We start from the raw sequence: 15,629 nt of genomic DNA, 5'->3' as shown, positions 1-15,629 counted from the left end.
TTGAAATAAGGAGAGGAGCTCAAAATGTCATATTTGAGAGGCATTTTAATTGGTGATGGAACATTCGATATGAATGCCAGTACTGTGGTTGTATACCTGGCGTGCACTTGTGTGTCGACAACCTGGTGTGGTTGCGCAATCACCCAAATTTAATTGTTTTAATGATTTTTTTTTTAATATCAAGTGAAATGGATGTAGAATCACCATTGACTTTATTTTCTATCTCCACTTGAGAACGCTTATTGGTGCTGTTGTGAGAGTTCTTGTTCTTCCTCTGTGAATCTTTACCCAACAGCCAAGAAAGTACTTATTTTATATTTTAATTAATTTCTTTTCACTCAAAAAATGACGTTTATGCATGCGTGGGGTCACTTTTATTTTGAAGGTGGCTAACGCAACTCGCTGGCGGCAGATTACCGTAATGCAGAGCACTCACAATCGGAGTGGCGGCTCACTTGACTTCAATTTTGCGAGTGGAGGCTGGCTTGACCGCAGTAAGGAGATGATGGAGGGGGAGAGAGTTCCGTCTCGAACTTCTTCATGGGGACAGGCGTTTCCTCCTCCTCCTCCTCCTCTCACAGCGCCTCACGTCGGTATTAGCGGCGGAAAGAAGTACTACAGTACTCGGAAAAAGGCGCGCCACTACAAAATCGAACTGACAGCATCTCTGTCCGAGAACATTTTTCGACATACCTGTACCCGCAAAAATGTTCGTATGTACCGTTGTTCGCAATACGAAAGTTCGTAAAGCGGGGAGCGCCTGTATATCCATTGCTTACGCGTGTGTGTGGGCAGACCGGATCAAAATGCGTAAGTCAAAAATTGATTAATGCAATAGACACATAGCTTACCTCAAGTAAAAAAAAAAAATCCAACTAATGGAGAAGGAGGTAGTATGGTTTTGTTTTGTAACGAGTGTATGGGTGCATCTTTCCACAAAATGAGAGCACACCGATCATTTATTCAAATTTAGTGTATCCAAAAAGATAAAACATAAACATAAAATAACAAAGTTTTACCACACAAAAAAAAAACAACCTGTTGAGGATTGTGTGTGCCTTTTTGTGTACCGGTACCTTCATGGATAAAGCCACTTATCATAAGAGAAATGCGAGTTTCAACGTCACAGTTTTTTTTAAATTCCAGTGATTACACAAGCAATCGAGAAAAAGTGGAAAAGAAACACAGCAATCAGAAATAATATATCTGCCATTTCCCAAAAAACAGTTGTTGTTGGGAGTTGAAAAAATATATAAATGTGTTTAGTATTTTTTATGACTACATAAGGGAATGGAAATTGTGCAGTACGGAAGAAAGAAAGTGCAGTGCTGTAAAAAAAGTAATTGGCCTCTTCTCAAATGTTTACTTTTTTAAGGTCTCCCCACTTGAATGTTTAAGATCACCAAACAAATGAAAATACCTGACAAAGACGACCCAAATGAACATAATATGCGGTTTTTAAATGATGATTGTGTGAAACGATGCAAAAAATTTTTTTTTCAATGAGAATGCAAATACTTTTTCACGGTACTGCAACTCTTTTTAAAAAATGGTCAAATTAATGTGATGAAAAAATTCTTAGACTTGAAGTATAAAGTTGTACTTTCCAAAGTCAACTTCATCAGGCATGATGAGGTTGTCTTCCCTCGCTTTGGCCAATTTGCGACACAGGAAATCTCGTCTCTCGATCCACTCCTGCAACTCCTCAGGACTGTGGGCAAATTCACAACTGGCACCATCGGGGCAGTCCGCTTCGGACCTAACACACAATCGAAACATACCACGTGAATTTGAAATTCATTCAGAATAGAGCACCAAGAAAACAGACCCCTGCGTAGGCTCGTCTCCGTTGTCGTCATCAAGAATCCAAATGATCTAACAGGGATGTCATACTCATTGGTGTCAAGGGCCATATGGTTTCCCTCAGAGGGGCGGTATGCCGATAAAACCATACAAAAGTGTCATCGCCTCATCATATTTTTACATGTCAATAGCCTAATAGAGTATTTGCCCCAATTTTTGAAAAAGGAGAAAAAAAAGAAACATTTTTATCAAGTGTCAAATTAATGGATAACTTGTTTTGAAATCAGAATTCAAGGAAAATTTGGTTACCTAACCAAAATAAAAAATAAAAAATAAAAAAAACTATTAAGGAACACAATTGCCTTACTAGCTGGACACTCCAACAGCTGCCGATAACATTGAGGACTATAAAACCATCATACTAATTGTGCTTTCTGTGGAGCTAGGTTGGCCAGGCGAAGTGAAAGTGAGGTCTTACTTGGCGCAGAGCTCGAAGGAGACGCCGGGGAAGCGGTGAGTCCACTTCAAAGCCTCGTCCTCTCCTTCACAACTGAACAGGCGGTCCTTGTGCTTAGTGGTGGAGATGTGTCGCTGCCACTGCCGCTCGCTGTTGCTGTGCTTCCCACACAGAGGGCAGTTGAAGCCAGACTGAATTAGGAGAGAGCAAATGCAGCAGTCATCGCCTTGCTTGCCGATGGCACTTCAGCAACAACATGAGATCGCAAGTCACTATAAATGGACACCTCATTAAAGGGGAAATTATACAAAATGGATCTTTTCATTATTTGTGCACAAATAGTCCCTCGGGGTGCTTGCACTAACATAAAGTGACAAACTAAACAACTGTACTCCTGTGGCCAGCGAGTTTTTACTCTCACATTTTGCTACTCAGGGTAATATTAATTACCCACCGTCGGTTCGGCATTGTCTGTTGGCATGACAATGTCTTTTTCCTGGGTGGACACGGCTTTGTCTGCTTGGCGACTATGTGTGCTTAGTGCCAACCACATGTTGTATATCTGCTGCATTTCAACGACTGCGGGGACAGACAAAAAAAAAAAAACAGATCATTCATCATTAAGGACACTGTTCAAATGCATGTAGTGGCAGATATGCTGACACTAGGGCAGGAGTATCCAATTCTTTATCTTCCATAGGTTGCATGCAGAAAAAAATCAAAGGATGCTTCCATACAGTAAACTACAATAGTCCATCAAACACGCTTTGTTTAAGTGGTGTGTATTGAGTTGCGCCCTGGTTTGTTTCAATCACTTGCCGTTTTGAGTCTTCATATACATCCACATGTCCTTTTCCTCTGTGCTGTGGGCAAAGGAGCAGTTCCCAATGAAATCACATTTCTTCTTGTTCAACATCCAGCCGCACAACTGCCAGAAGGAAACGTACATGCTAATAAAAGCACTAAACCAAATCAGAACAGCCCAAAGTGTCATGTGGAGCGGCGACATGACACAAGAGGAAGGAAATTTACTTCAAAATAAATTGCTAAGCACTCAATTGAAAATGAAGACTCACTTCATATTGCGCAGGGAAGTTTTTTGTATGTGGAAGGGGTCTGACAGGAACCCAATTATTCTTGTCCAAGGACTTCACCAACAGCGTGTTTTGCTCTTTGGTCCACCTGAAAGTGTTCATTAGTGTTTGTGGTGAAAAGAGAGAGAGAGTGTGAAGACCCAAGTCGCAAAAGTACAGCTTGCCACTGGATTTCAAGTCGTCAGTTCGACTCTTTGCAGCTTCCTGCTTCTTGTACTTACGGGTGCTTGGCCTTGGCAGAGCAATACTGGAGGGTTTTGTTCGGCATACTTATGAGGCCGTCTTGTAAGCAGACAGCGCAGACAAACTTCATCTTCATGTTCAAACTCTTGCCTTTTGGTGTTTCCTCACCATTTGCGGCAGCAGGTACCTGCATAAAAAGAAAGGAGGTTAACATCTTTTGTAGCCAGCTTTTGTATGACATGCACATCTAATCGGTGATGGGGGAATAAAGTGATGTGGGGGGGAATCTGTCTTACTCCACTACATCGCAATTTCCTTTCCGTCCCTGTGTTCTGCTCCTGTCCCGCGTGATATTTTTTTGAGACTTTAACAATCTCATCAGCTGTGATTCCTAGAAGCAGGAACATTCCAAAAAGACAAATTCACCAATTGAAAGAAATTAAAATTACAACTTTATCTTTTTGCCCAATGAAGACATGCATTGTAGAAACCTGTAGAGTAAACAAGGATAGAATATTTATTTTCTGATAGACAGCACCTGTGTAATGCTGTACCCTCCAGGTTTGTAGCTCAATGAATGAGTGAGCATTAGCGCATCTGTACTCCCCAGGGCATCCGTCGCGAATCTTTTGGCTGCACAATTTTAAGTGGGCCAGTATGTTAAATGGACGCACTTTTCTGTAGTTGCAGTTTGTGGCCGTCTCTTCAAATGCTAAACACCTGACAAGCACAAAGTAGATGTCATTGAATTATGCAATGATAGAAGGGACTATAGTGAGTGAACATGAAAGTGACTGATGCGTTCCACTCACTTGTTAGCATCAAAGGAGTGGCGGGCGAATGTGTTAGAGCACACAGTGTGATCGTCTCGGCAGCGCTCACTGATAATCCGTGGCCAACCATTATAGCATTCCTGATGAGAGGAAAACAGATCCGGATACAAACACAGAAAAGGTTACCATATACAATTCGTTCTCCATCATGCAGTGACCTAACAGTGTCCCGACCTGACACAGGAATAAGAACGTGCCCTTGTGTTCCTGTAGAAGGCGTCTAATGCTGTTCACTGGGTTGCCAGTGGCAACACCTAGTGGTCCAAACAGCATATTTCTGTCCAAGGTCCCTTTCCTCTCCTCTGTCCAAACGTCGATTTCCAGTTGGTTAAAGGCAAAGTGGCACGTTTCCCCAAACCTACAGAGGCCCAAATCGGCAGGGTTTTGCACGTCTATGTACCAAACATAAAAAAAAAAAAAAATTGACCAGGTAAGCAGATGAATAATAAGAACCTAGAATCACTTCACATCAGAACATTCATGAACTGTAGGTGGGTGTTCCCTTCTAATATCCAGCGCAATTCACAGAAATGAGCTTTAAAAAAAAAAAATCATGACTGGATTCCAGCCAGTCATTGCCAGAGGCCACATATAGACTGTTGACAGTCACACTTATGGGCAATTTAGTGTTTTCAATTAAATTACCATGTGAAGCTCTAAAATGTGGGAAACAACCCAAAGAAAAGCCTTTGCAAGCATGGGGAAGGATACAATCTCCACACGGGAAGGCCAATCAAAACTCAAATGTTGTTGTTTGTTTTATATGAAGTTATAAGGGAACGTGACAAAATGTATCATTGAGGATTGATCATAATCACGTTTGCAAAGGAGAAAAGGCCCCGTGATGGCTGTCCATGTCGGCGGGGGTCGCACTTTGGTCCACTCGGAGGGAAAAACTCCTTTTCGTCTGCACAAGAGAATATCTCGCTCACAGCTGTGGTGCAGGTCAGGTTTGTGAATGAAGGTGTATGTCGCTCGATCTGAAAACAAACAAATAGGAGTGTGCAGTGACGCTGACAAGATTTTGAAAGATTCATCGCAGTGAAAAATACAATGAACATTTTACACCAAACTACAATGTAGAGTTGGACAAATGGGCATTGTCCAGACTCACGCACCTTCGCGAGCAAAGCAACTAGAACAAGCTTGCATGAAGTCGTGGGTGGCAGACAGAGTGTTTGGCACCGGAGTTTGTGTTGCTAAAGGGCAGAGAGAGAACATGAATGACGTGTTATATTTTTACATGTCTTGAAATTGAAACCAAAAGCACAAATAAACGATAACATCTGCACCCTTATTCCAAAGCCCGACAAAATGAATTGTAAATTTTGCAACAATTTATTAAGTGTAACTCGCGCTCATTCCTTGGTGGACATAAAATTGTGTCGTTTAGACCAAGGTACTGTATCAAACGACTTAACGCAGCATAAGTGTGCCTTTTAGCCAATAACGCATCAATTTATGAATGAGCTGTAATCACCGGCGGAGCTGAAATCACTGCGCAAGTCCAAGCCTGTTCCCTTCTGTGCGAGTGTGGGCGGAGAATGCCCTTGACCTTTCACTGCAGGAAACGAGTCCAAAGAATCCAGGGAGTGCTGCTGAGTCACACTCAACACGGAACCGAGTTGAGCAGACGGATCACAGGTGAGCCGGAAATCAGAAAATGGCTTCTCAAGTTGTTCTGTTTTGGGCTGAGCGGCTTCTCGCGATACAGCGCGAGGAGCCGCCACCAAGAGATCATCCAGGGAATCTAGTACTGGTGTCTTCAGACTTGCACCAGCTACGCCTCCCGGGAGGTTGTCTAAGGAATGCAGTCCGTGTGGAGATGACAGGTCATCGAGGGTATCTAGTGAGTTTTGACCGCCAAGTGAAAGGGAGCTCGTGGAGTTTATTCCACTCATGGAAGAGCTCAAGAAGGCTGGCGGGAGATGAGGCGTTGGAACAGTCAACGGAAAAGTGCTTTCCATGCTGGGAAGTGAGGCTGCTTTCTGAACGTGAACCTAGAACACAAACAAAAAGAAATGCTCAAAAATACTGTTTACAAATATCAAATGTAATTTTTTACATTTTATCTTCGCAAAGGTATCTTTCGCTTCGCGGAAAAATGGCTTCTCACAATCCCAACAATTCGTCTTTACCTCAGCAGCGAAATGTTCATTAGGAACGCAGTCGAGCAGATTGTCCAGGTCGTCTCCTATCAGCTCGCAGTCCTCTAAAGGGTCCGGGCTGTCCAGGACGGAGACGGCAGACTGTTTTCCGTCATTTGCTTTGTCGGGGAGGACACATTGAGGCACGCTGGGAAAATTGACTGGGGAGACACATGCAAAAAAAAAATGTGTTCACTTTCTCAAACGCGTTTGTGAAAACAGGCATATATGGTGGCTGCAATGTTGATGAGATTTACCTGGTGCAATTTTACTCAAAGGGTTTGTAACATTTCCTACATGGTAAGACACCTAGACATAAGAAACAGACATATTGAAATGGTATCAAGTACGTCTTTACTTGAGTGAAAGGCATCTGCGGGTATCCAAGAGAGTTGGTGCATCATGGAATTTTTTTGTCTTGTCTCTGAGGTCAAGATAAAAAGATTGTATTCACTACTTCGCTTACGTAGGGCTTTCGTTTTTTCAATCCCAGATGATTGGCAAGTTCCTCCGCGAGTTCATTCACCTGTTTGTCCTGTAAAGAGATTACGTACACAATGTAGAACGGTAGCTTTAGTGACTGCTATGACTGTGTATTGTCCGAGCAAAGTTACTGCTAATCCGCTGTTCTTTAAATTCCCTTTTTGGCCACTTTTCAACTTTACCTGATGTGCGATGAGCAGACAGTCGCGTGTGCAGTCATAAGCCTCCTTGTACTTGCCAAGCTGCTTCAAGCAAAGGGCCTTCAAGTAGAGCACCTTGTGGCTTTTTTTACACATCTCCAGAGCTTTGTCACAGTCCTTCATGCAATTATCGTATTCCTTCTGTAGAACACACGAGGCAAAATAGAAATAGATTAAGAGCAGTATTGTAGATTATAGCAAGGTTTTAGCATATTCATATCCATCCATCCATTTTCTAATCCGGTTATCCTCACGAGGGTCGCAGGCGTGCCGGAGTCTATCCCAGCCGTCTTCGGGCAGTAGGCGGGGTACACCCTGAACTGGTCGCCAGCCAGTCGTAGACGAACAACCGTTCGCGCTCACACTCACACCTAGGGACAATCTCGAGTGTTCAATTAACCTGCCATGCATGTTTTTAGAATGTGGGAGGAAACTGGAGTACCCGGAGAAAACCCACGCAGGCACGGGGGAGAACATGCAGACTCCACACAGGAAGGCTGGAACCGGAATTGAACTTAGCACCTCTGCGGTGATTAGGTCAACTAATTAAAAATATCCTGTATGGCAGCGTACAGGGTATGTAATTATTTTGATATTTAATCCGCTTGAACCTTTTTTCAGGGAATCAAATGCCATTCATGTTTGCACTATTAAATTCATATTTGCACTATTAATGTTCATATGCACGGTCTAATAGATTGAAGGAAGAAAATTAATCTGGAGCGGTGTGTTGCTTTAACGTCACATAATACGACTGATAGATTTCAATCGGAGAAAGCAGACTCACCATGCTATGGTAGGCAGTCGCCCGATTGACATACAGACTCTCCAATAAATCCTGAGGAATGTGGAATCCCTCTCCTGAGACATAGTGAGAAACATTCAAGCCTTCGCTGAACTCGCCCACTGCCTGCTCCCAGTGGCCATCTCTGAACCAGCTGTTGCCCTCTTCGAGAAGAGAGATTACCAACTTAATCAAAAAGTCCTGTGGAGCAAAACAGAGATATGGTGACGTGTTGATAAAGTAGCACAAACTTTGTGCTCCAGTACCAATAAAATTGATACAAAAAGTACAGGCCAACTGAGGATATTTGTAAACAACAGGCATCAGGTTACTTTACGAGAACACGAGAGACTACCTTACACGTAGACTGAAACAATGCTGCAAAGTTGCAGACATAAAAGAAAAATGGTTAAATTAAGCCTTTTATCCTTTAAGTCTTAATGTTTCCAGTTTTCATTCAGGGAGCAGAGAGCAACTGTACCTTGTAGCCTTCACGATCCGGATACGCCAGTGAAGACCTGAAAGCCATGTAGAAAGTTTTGAAATTATACGCAGTTGTAAGAGGTTAAAGTAGTCGTGATTCTCTTTGACTCCTTTTGTACAGCTATACAGCAATAAGAAAATAAATATATCTAAAATGAACTCTGACAGCTCGGGTTTATTCATCGACAAAGATGAAAACAATGGCCATTTTTTTCTATATTTATAGTTAAGTTTAGTTTGTTTTATAAACGTAAGGTGAAGTTTCAGTTTGTTTTTGATTTTTTTCTTCAGCCTTTTCGTTTTTATTTTATTCCGTTAACAAAAATGTCTTTTCAACTTTAGTTTCAGTTTTCCCGTAAGTTTTCATTTACTGGATACTGCACACATTAGACTCAAAACAAACACAACTAGAATGCATGTACTTATGTTTTAATGCGTTTTATTCGTTGATTTTTCTATGTCAATATTCCAAATAAAGATGTACAACATTTAAAAAGCTGATTAAAATCTTACTGTATGAAATTCAGAGAAGCTTGTATTTCTTTCCTGCGTTTCTTTCTCTGCGAGTCCATTCTTCCTCCCTGGGAGAATGAAAACAAAGCATTAGAAAGTTAAGGCTAAAATGCTGTTGGCGTCCTGTGGGGCTTTAAACATAAGTAGGAAGCAGTAATGCACGCTATCAGTGTTGGACGGGACATTGACCATTTGGGGCAGTTTGACAATGAAACACTGCGTCACTGTCGAGCACAACTTGAAACCCACTTACCTTCCTTTAAATTGGGAAGTTCATTGATCCGCAGCCAAAATGGTGTGATGAGCGAGCAGGACGAGACAGGAAGACTTCCAGCGGCGAGTGTCTTACCTCGGGGGACAATAAACCACGAAGGCCGCGAGCAAATATGATAACACAGACTGTTACATTGGTTTCGATTCCTTGAAACTCCACATCACATGACTTCGGTCAACTTCTTAGCAAGGTAAATCGCGATTGGCTGTCGTAGAAATCGCTAGAAGCCGTCAAATGACTCAATCTGATTACCTCTGCAGTGGTCGTCACTCAGTAAATATTACAGATTTTTCAGATAAATTAGGGAGGTTTGGGTCTGCACATTGCATGTCCGTCCTAAGAATAATTGGTTTTGGGGAGCCTTACAGTGGCATTTGAACACGCCTTTGTAGGCTAATGAACTACAATTCCCTTGACCAGCAACTCTTGAGTCGTCAAGTAGTGTTTTGTGCTGTGCTGAACTGTAGTTTGAACGTCGGAAACGAGCGGGAGCGTGAACGCGACGGCATTCATTGAAGACTGCGTCGGTCGGGTAATTTTGCGATTTATTTCGTTGGTATAAGAACAAACTTAGTTTCATATTTGACTTTTCTAAGTTCGCTGTGGACCTTAACTGTAGCTGGTCGGTCCTGTGCTGTTCACTGACCAGAGAGGCCGAACCACGTTGCGTTTTAATACAGTACAACTGGCAAGATTAACTTGGTCGTTCCGTATCGTCCACGACACACAAACGTGTAGGTTTTTAAATATTTAGACAAATGATTAGTTACTGAGAATTTTTACTGACTGCCGCGGTTCAATAGCTACTGTATATCCTCCTGACTAGGTTTGAAAGTTCTCTATCCATCAAGTTAGCATCAGATGGCTAATGCTAGCCAGAGATCGCCTGTTGTAAAGTCCTGTACTTTATGATAGACTTTACACAGATCTGATTTGGAAGACCGTATCGGTAGATATTTTGTATTTTAATACAAAATTGCTGATTAATTGTAATTATGACAACTTACCGATCGATCAATTACGTCATTGACCGAATCTGTGCAAAGTAAGACATTACAGCAAACACAATCTCCCTCACTCAGGGACCTTCTGTGCTGTCATTGTTTATAATGCAAGGTTTCGCAGCCAATACGGTCTGCCCCCCCCCCGCCCCCCACATATTTTAAAATATTTCTGAGGGGATGTCGCCCCCCCGCCCCCCAACTCCATTTGCCAGCTGTTGAATGTTTATCAGCATTTTTTGGCTAGAATTTTTTGAGTTTCATTGTCATTGGGTGGTTGGCTCCAAAATCCTGATCATGTAAAGCCTACATAACGGTAATGTCACTTAGGTTCTATTGGTAAAGCTGTCCCACCTGATTCGTGTACTTGCCTAGGTGCATCAGTTCTTCTCAAAACAAACGAGACAGCAAATGCCAGAACTGTCATGCTCTTTTTGGTTGCACAAAGCCCATTCTCAATAGCTATCATTACATCGGCACACATTCAGAGAGACAACTGTTGCGAGTACTTATAGAAAAGGGGTCAGCAATCTGGCCCCCAACACATTGTAATTGTAAATGGACCAGAAAGAAGCTCATGTTTTGGTTGCAATTATGTGCTTTAACGCCACCATTGTAAGGCCATGTTGTAAATTGCCTGTAAATGTCATCTTCTGAACATATTTTCATTTACGCGAACAATGAGTGACACTAAGTGAGTGAAGAAGCGGTAGTTGGGGTAAGACATCCCATGGCTGCTTCACCATGACAACAAATCTGCTCACAACGCCTGAGCATCTGACAGTTCTTGGAAGAGAAAAACATCGCCGTGCTAGAGTAACCTCCCTACTCACCCAACCTGGGTCCATGTGATTTTTTTCCCCCTCTTTCTCAACCTCAAGGAGTATGTGCATGTGAAAGTAATATTTTGTGCAGAGATAATTTTATGCCACAAATATCACAAAGACAACACGCAGCACGGTGTCACCGGTTAAAATTAAAAAGCAGAGAATCATGCAGTCTGCAGTCAGACGATGTTTATTATTTCTTGGTCACCCGTTATAGGATATGATGCACTTAAGTCGATTACAAGGAATAAAAATCTTTCTGACAGTTTTATGAACTGACCTAAGAAAAAAAGAAAATCATGACTGTTTTATCCCCAGGTAACGTCATGGCGACAGACCTTGTTTCACAGTTGGCCGACTCCTTGGCCAAAGCTAAAGTTGAAGAAGCAGAGCTGAGTTACAAAGGACAATGTAGAAAGCTCGATGATTCTAAATCAGGTGAGATGGTGACGTTTCCTTTCTTTCAGCCAAAAAATGGATAGAAACACCTTTTAGTCTTGTATGTTTTTAAAAATATTTTGTTTTGCTTTTTTTTGTCTGTCCTAACCGTTTTCCACATTCAAGTTGAAGAGATTGTGAAGGAGATCGAGAACTTTGAAGGCCTCCAAGCTCTGCGATTGGAGGGCAACACAGTAGGTGTTGAGGCTGCAAAAGCCATCGCCAAGGCCCTCGAGACAAAGAGCCAGTTCAAGGTTTCAGGCGTATACTTTCTATATATTTCTCTAAACTTTAATTTGCATCTTTAAGACATTTGGTTTTGTTGTACACTACACTGAAGGTGATTCGAGATTTCTAAGAGCAAATAGCAAGAAATAAATAGTTTGTTTCTTTCAGCGCTGTTACTGGAGTGACATGTTTACTGGCCGCCTCCGCTCTGAGATCCCGCCTGCTTTGGTAACGGCGTCGTCCTCCCTGGTTGTTCTGGACGACTACAAGTTCCCAATATTTTTCTCTCTTTCTGTCGAAGAATTCACTGGGTGATGCTCTAACGCTGGCAGGTGCCAAGCTGACGGTTTTAGATCTGAGTGACAACGCCTTCGGTCCAGATGGGGTGAAGGGCATTGAGCGGTTGCTCAAAAGCTCCTCCTGCTACACTCTGCAGGAACTACGACTCAACAACTGCGGCATGGGCATCGGAGGAGGGAAGGTAAAGCATGTGAAAATTGTCCTTGATTGATACTTATTTTATATAAACACAATTTCCTATAGGATCGTTCTGTTCTGCACTTTTCAGATCTTGGCCGCTTCACTGATCGAGTGCCATAAAAAGTCAAGCGCCGAAGGTCCTCCCCTAAGCCTGAAAGTGTTTGTCGCCGGGAGGAATCGTCTGGAGAATGACGGAGCCACAGCCCTCGCTCAAGCTTTCCAGGTAGAGAGGTTAAACAGACAATTGGATTTTCAATAGATAGAGAAGCCAGAACAGCTGGCCTCCAAATCATTTTGTTTTGTTTTTTTTTGGGGGGGAGGCACGCTTTCCTTTTAGTGACAAAAAAAAAAAAAATTGCTCCTTTTTGTTCTTTCCTCTTGTATAAGTGGAACTCAGAACTCATTCTTGTGTTTGTAGTTAATGGGCAGCCTGGAGGAGATCCACATGCCCCAGAATGGCATCAACCACCCAGGCGTCAAAGCCCTGGCGACCGCTGTACAGCACAATCCAAACCTGCGCACCCTCAATCTCAATGACAACACCTTCACTGAGAAGGGCGCTGTTGCCATGGCTCAGGTATGATTCCAAAAGTAGAATAAGTAAATAATAACGATATTATTCTGAAAAAAAAGGGCATCACCAACCGATCAGTCTGACACGATAGGGTTGACTAAAATTTTTCTTGCTGTGCTCACACTTGCTGTCATTCGCAGGCCCTGAAACATTTACGAAGCATCCAGGTGATAAACTTTGGCGACTGTTTGGTGCGGCCAGTTGGAGCCACAGCCATTGCTGAAACTGTTTCGGAAGGACTGCCAATTTTGAAGGTGAGTGCTCATTTGCCTGTCATCAGCTACAATCTGTGAGACTGGCATGATCAAAATCAACTCTCGAAAACAGAAATGCAAATATATTGTTGTCTGGATCAAGTTTTCCAGTTTTATTCCATATACACCGGGTTTTGTTCAGTTTTCAGCTAAATGGCAATCACGGGTGTCCAAATAAGGGCATCATCAATGATCATTGACATGTATATATTTTGTGAGACTATTTTACTCCACTGTGGTTATTGGAGAGTCCTTTCTCTCCCCCTTGACGTGTGTTTTCTCTCTGGCCAAAATCAGGAACTTAATTTGTCATTTGGAGAGATAACTGAAGAAGCTGCACTGGCAGTGGCCCGTGCAGTCAAGAACAAGAATCAGCTGGAAAAACTGGATTTAAATGGTGAAGAACGGCAAGATTTCTAATTCCTTCATCACTTACCCATTATGGAGTCAATAAAACTAAACATGCACTAGCCGAGCCCACATTGGGATTACCGGTAAATAAATGAGCGTAAATCGAATTTTAAAACAAACGTCAAAAGACATTGAGTAAAAACAGCACTTGGACAACATCCAAAAATAGAAGACAATACATTAACAGTCAGTGGCAGGATGACGATGACTATAACAATGACTATAATATTGCATGTTTTTGCAGGTAACTATCTTGGAGAGGACGGCTGCAAAGCTCTGAAAGATTTCATGGAAGACATCAGCATGGGCGAGCTTCTGGCATCGCTCAGGTAGCGGCGGCATCTCTTCACTTTTGAGGCAACATCCAGTACATTTGCGCTTTTGGATGGTCGTAACGCAAGGCGGTCGATGATCCAAATCTTTGTTTTTCCTTTAGTGATGATGAGGGTGAACCAGGAGATGATGAAGATGACGACGACGACGATGAAGACGACGATGATGATGATGAGGAGGATGATGACGAGGAGGTAGATGAAGAGGAAGTTGAGGAGGAGGAGGAGGAAGAAGAAGAAGATGATGATGACGATGAGGAAGAAGAAGAGGAGCAAGATTTCAAGACTGGCAGCAAGGTAATCCTCCTCATAAAGACTTTAATCATTCAGATGCCTTTTTCAATTGTTTTTCGTTTCATGAAATATTTGCCCAACTTTTTTTTTTGTTTTGTTTTTTTCCCCTTCCAAATCTTCACAAGACGTGTTGCTTTAACTGAGCTCTCTCCCTTTGCACTTGTAGTTTTCCACACCGCCGTCAGCGCCGCGACCACCCGATGTCTCATCCTTTCTCAGCTTTCCATCGCCGGACAAACTGCTCAAGCTGGGGGCCAAAAGAGCAACACTGATTGAGCAGCAGGTACGGGACTGGATAATCTCATGGTCTTAATAAATGTTGAAGGTATAAAAGACAGCAGTACTTTAATTGCAAACCGTTTACCTTGGAATTTTTTTGACTTTATTCATGGATCCTAATTCCTCTATTAAACAAATCACTTCTTGGTTACACGTATGACCTCTCCTCAACCACGTGGGATACATTAAAATCATCTTCGACCTTACATTTTTCACACACTTTACAAATAATTCAAGACAGCCGTACAATAGGAACGACTTGCATGGGGATAAAGCCGATTTCTTCTTCCTCCCTTTGTTGCCAGGTGGATGTGTCCGATGCAAAGAAAACAGCTGAAGCCTTTCTTAAAATTGCATCTGTGTACAAAGAGGACAATCATGACGTGAAGAATGCAGTTTTGGAAAGTGTTGGTGAGTTTTTTGTGAATTACTTCCTGTTACCTTTCAGTCACCTTTTTGTTATTATGCATTGCATGTTTCGTAGGGCTGGGCAGCGTGGCTGAAAAATGTTTAAGTATTTCTTATCAGTCTCAAAATGTCTTCTATGGGCTTGTATTTTTTAAATTCATTAATTTATTTGTGTCGCTCAGACATTGAAGGTGTGAGCCATTCCAGTACACCGGTTATTTTGTAATTTTACAATCCTGTTTCCGTATCAAATTCCACATTTGCGTAGTTCCTTTCTTCCTTTCCAGTTTATGCAACAGGCATGCAAGACAAAATGCTCGATTGGACTTGCCTCATATACTTAAAAGAGAATGCCACTGAGCTTTTAATGATCTTTTTTTTTTTTCCCCTCCCCCTTGCAGATGCCCTTCTTCGGAAAGCCTTTTCTTCATCCGTCCAAGGCTATGATTTTGTGTCCTCTTTGCTAGTCCTGCTGGGTCTTATTAAGGTGAGCAGAAAGTGACTCCCTTTACCTCTCTGTACTTAGCCTTTTTTTTTTCTCCATACTCTTTTCTTTTCTCTCCAACCATGTTGTCATCTCAAGAGTGAGGATAAGTTGAAGCCCGTGTCGGTTGTAGCCGGTCACCTGCAGGCCTTGGAGCACGCCGTTCGACAGGACTACTTCCCCAAAGAGAGCGTGGCCGTGCTGGAGGCCTTCATGTCCCGGTAAGGGCGTGACAGAATGAGCCAAACAGCGGGCAGCTTCCAGGTATAAAACATCGCACGATACTTGCTTTTTTTTTTTCTTTTTCTTTTTTTTTTTTTTTTTTTTTTTTTTTTTTTGGGGGCGCACAACCGCCCCCCCCCCCC

At 42.4% G+C, this 15,629-nt stretch overlaps 2 protein-coding genes across 5 annotated transcripts in view; one reads left to right on the top strand and one right to left on the bottom strand.

Moving 5' to 3' along the window:
• Window positions 1–1,275: 1,275 nt before the first annotated feature.
• LOC109514910 (zinc finger CCCH domain-containing protein 7B-like) lies at window positions 1,276–9,599 on the bottom strand. Of its 2 annotated transcripts, none has more exons than XM_019868364.1 (21): window positions 9,234–9,599; window positions 8,981–9,047; window positions 8,466–8,502; window positions 7,988–8,185; window positions 7,183–7,341; window positions 6,984–7,052; window positions 6,775–6,826; window positions 6,509–6,678; window positions 5,851–6,370; window positions 5,489–5,569; window positions 5,189–5,350; window positions 4,545–4,762; window positions 4,350–4,450; window positions 4,076–4,257; window positions 3,834–3,928; window positions 3,576–3,724; window positions 3,337–3,442; window positions 3,080–3,188; window positions 2,715–2,839; window positions 2,282–2,451; window positions 1,276–1,759 (listed from the first exon to the last, which is right to left on the bottom strand). In XM_019868364.1, exons 2-21 carry the CDS (start codon window positions 9,037–9,039, stop codon window positions 1,579–1,581), a joined length of 2,943 nt encoding a protein of 980 aa, XP_019723923.1. In that variant the 5' UTR covers window positions 9,040–9,047; window positions 9,234–9,599; the 3' UTR covers window positions 1,276–1,578. The 2 variants fall into 2 exon arrangements, with proteins under 2 accessions (XP_019723923.1, XP_019723924.1); XM_019868365.1 differs by having other exon boundaries at window positions 8,981–9,048; window positions 9,330–9,599.
• An 86-nt stretch (window positions 9,600–9,685) lies between these two features.
• The window catches only part of LOC109514911 (ran GTPase-activating protein 1-like), a 7,944-nt gene continuing 2,000 nt past the window's right edge, over window positions 9,686–15,629 (top strand). Inside the window, exons 1-15 of one of the 3 annotated variants that reach the window (XM_019868366.1) lie at window positions 9,686–9,786; window positions 11,401–11,520; window positions 11,647–11,774; window positions 11,917–11,976; window positions 12,050–12,229; window positions 12,317–12,451; window positions 12,647–12,805; window positions 12,943–13,056; window positions 13,354–13,453; window positions 13,712–13,796; window positions 13,904–14,096; window positions 14,260–14,376; window positions 14,678–14,783; window positions 15,182–15,267; window positions 15,364–15,485. In XM_019868366.1, coding sequence (XP_019723925.1) covers window positions 11,409–11,520; window positions 11,647–11,774; window positions 11,917–11,976; window positions 12,050–12,229; window positions 12,317–12,451; window positions 12,647–12,805; window positions 12,943–13,056; window positions 13,354–13,453; window positions 13,712–13,796; window positions 13,904–14,096; window positions 14,260–14,376; window positions 14,678–14,783; window positions 15,182–15,267; window positions 15,364–15,485 — 1,697 coding nt within the window. In that variant the 5' untranslated portion in view covers window positions 9,686–9,786; window positions 11,401–11,408. Of the gene's footprint in view, window positions 9,787–9,807; window positions 9,989–11,382; window positions 11,521–11,646; window positions 11,775–11,916; window positions 11,977–12,049; window positions 12,230–12,316; window positions 12,452–12,646; window positions 12,806–12,942; window positions 13,057–13,353; window positions 13,454–13,711; window positions 13,797–13,903; window positions 14,097–14,259; window positions 14,377–14,677; window positions 14,784–15,181; window positions 15,268–15,363; window positions 15,529–15,629 lie in introns of those variants that run through there. The other 2 variants (XM_019868368.1, XM_019868369.1) reach the window with 2 other exon arrangements.

This window comes from Hippocampus comes, unplaced genomic scaffold, assembly GCF_001891065.2.
Source record: "Hippocampus comes isolate QL1 unplaced genomic scaffold, H_comes_QL1_v1.1 scaffold314, whole genome shotgun sequence".
NCBI lineage: Eukaryota > Metazoa > Chordata > Actinopteri > Syngnathiformes > Syngnathidae > Hippocampus > Hippocampus comes.
The sequence above is the reverse complement of the archived record's forward strand: the minus strand, read 5'-3'. Positions and strand labels throughout refer to the sequence as shown.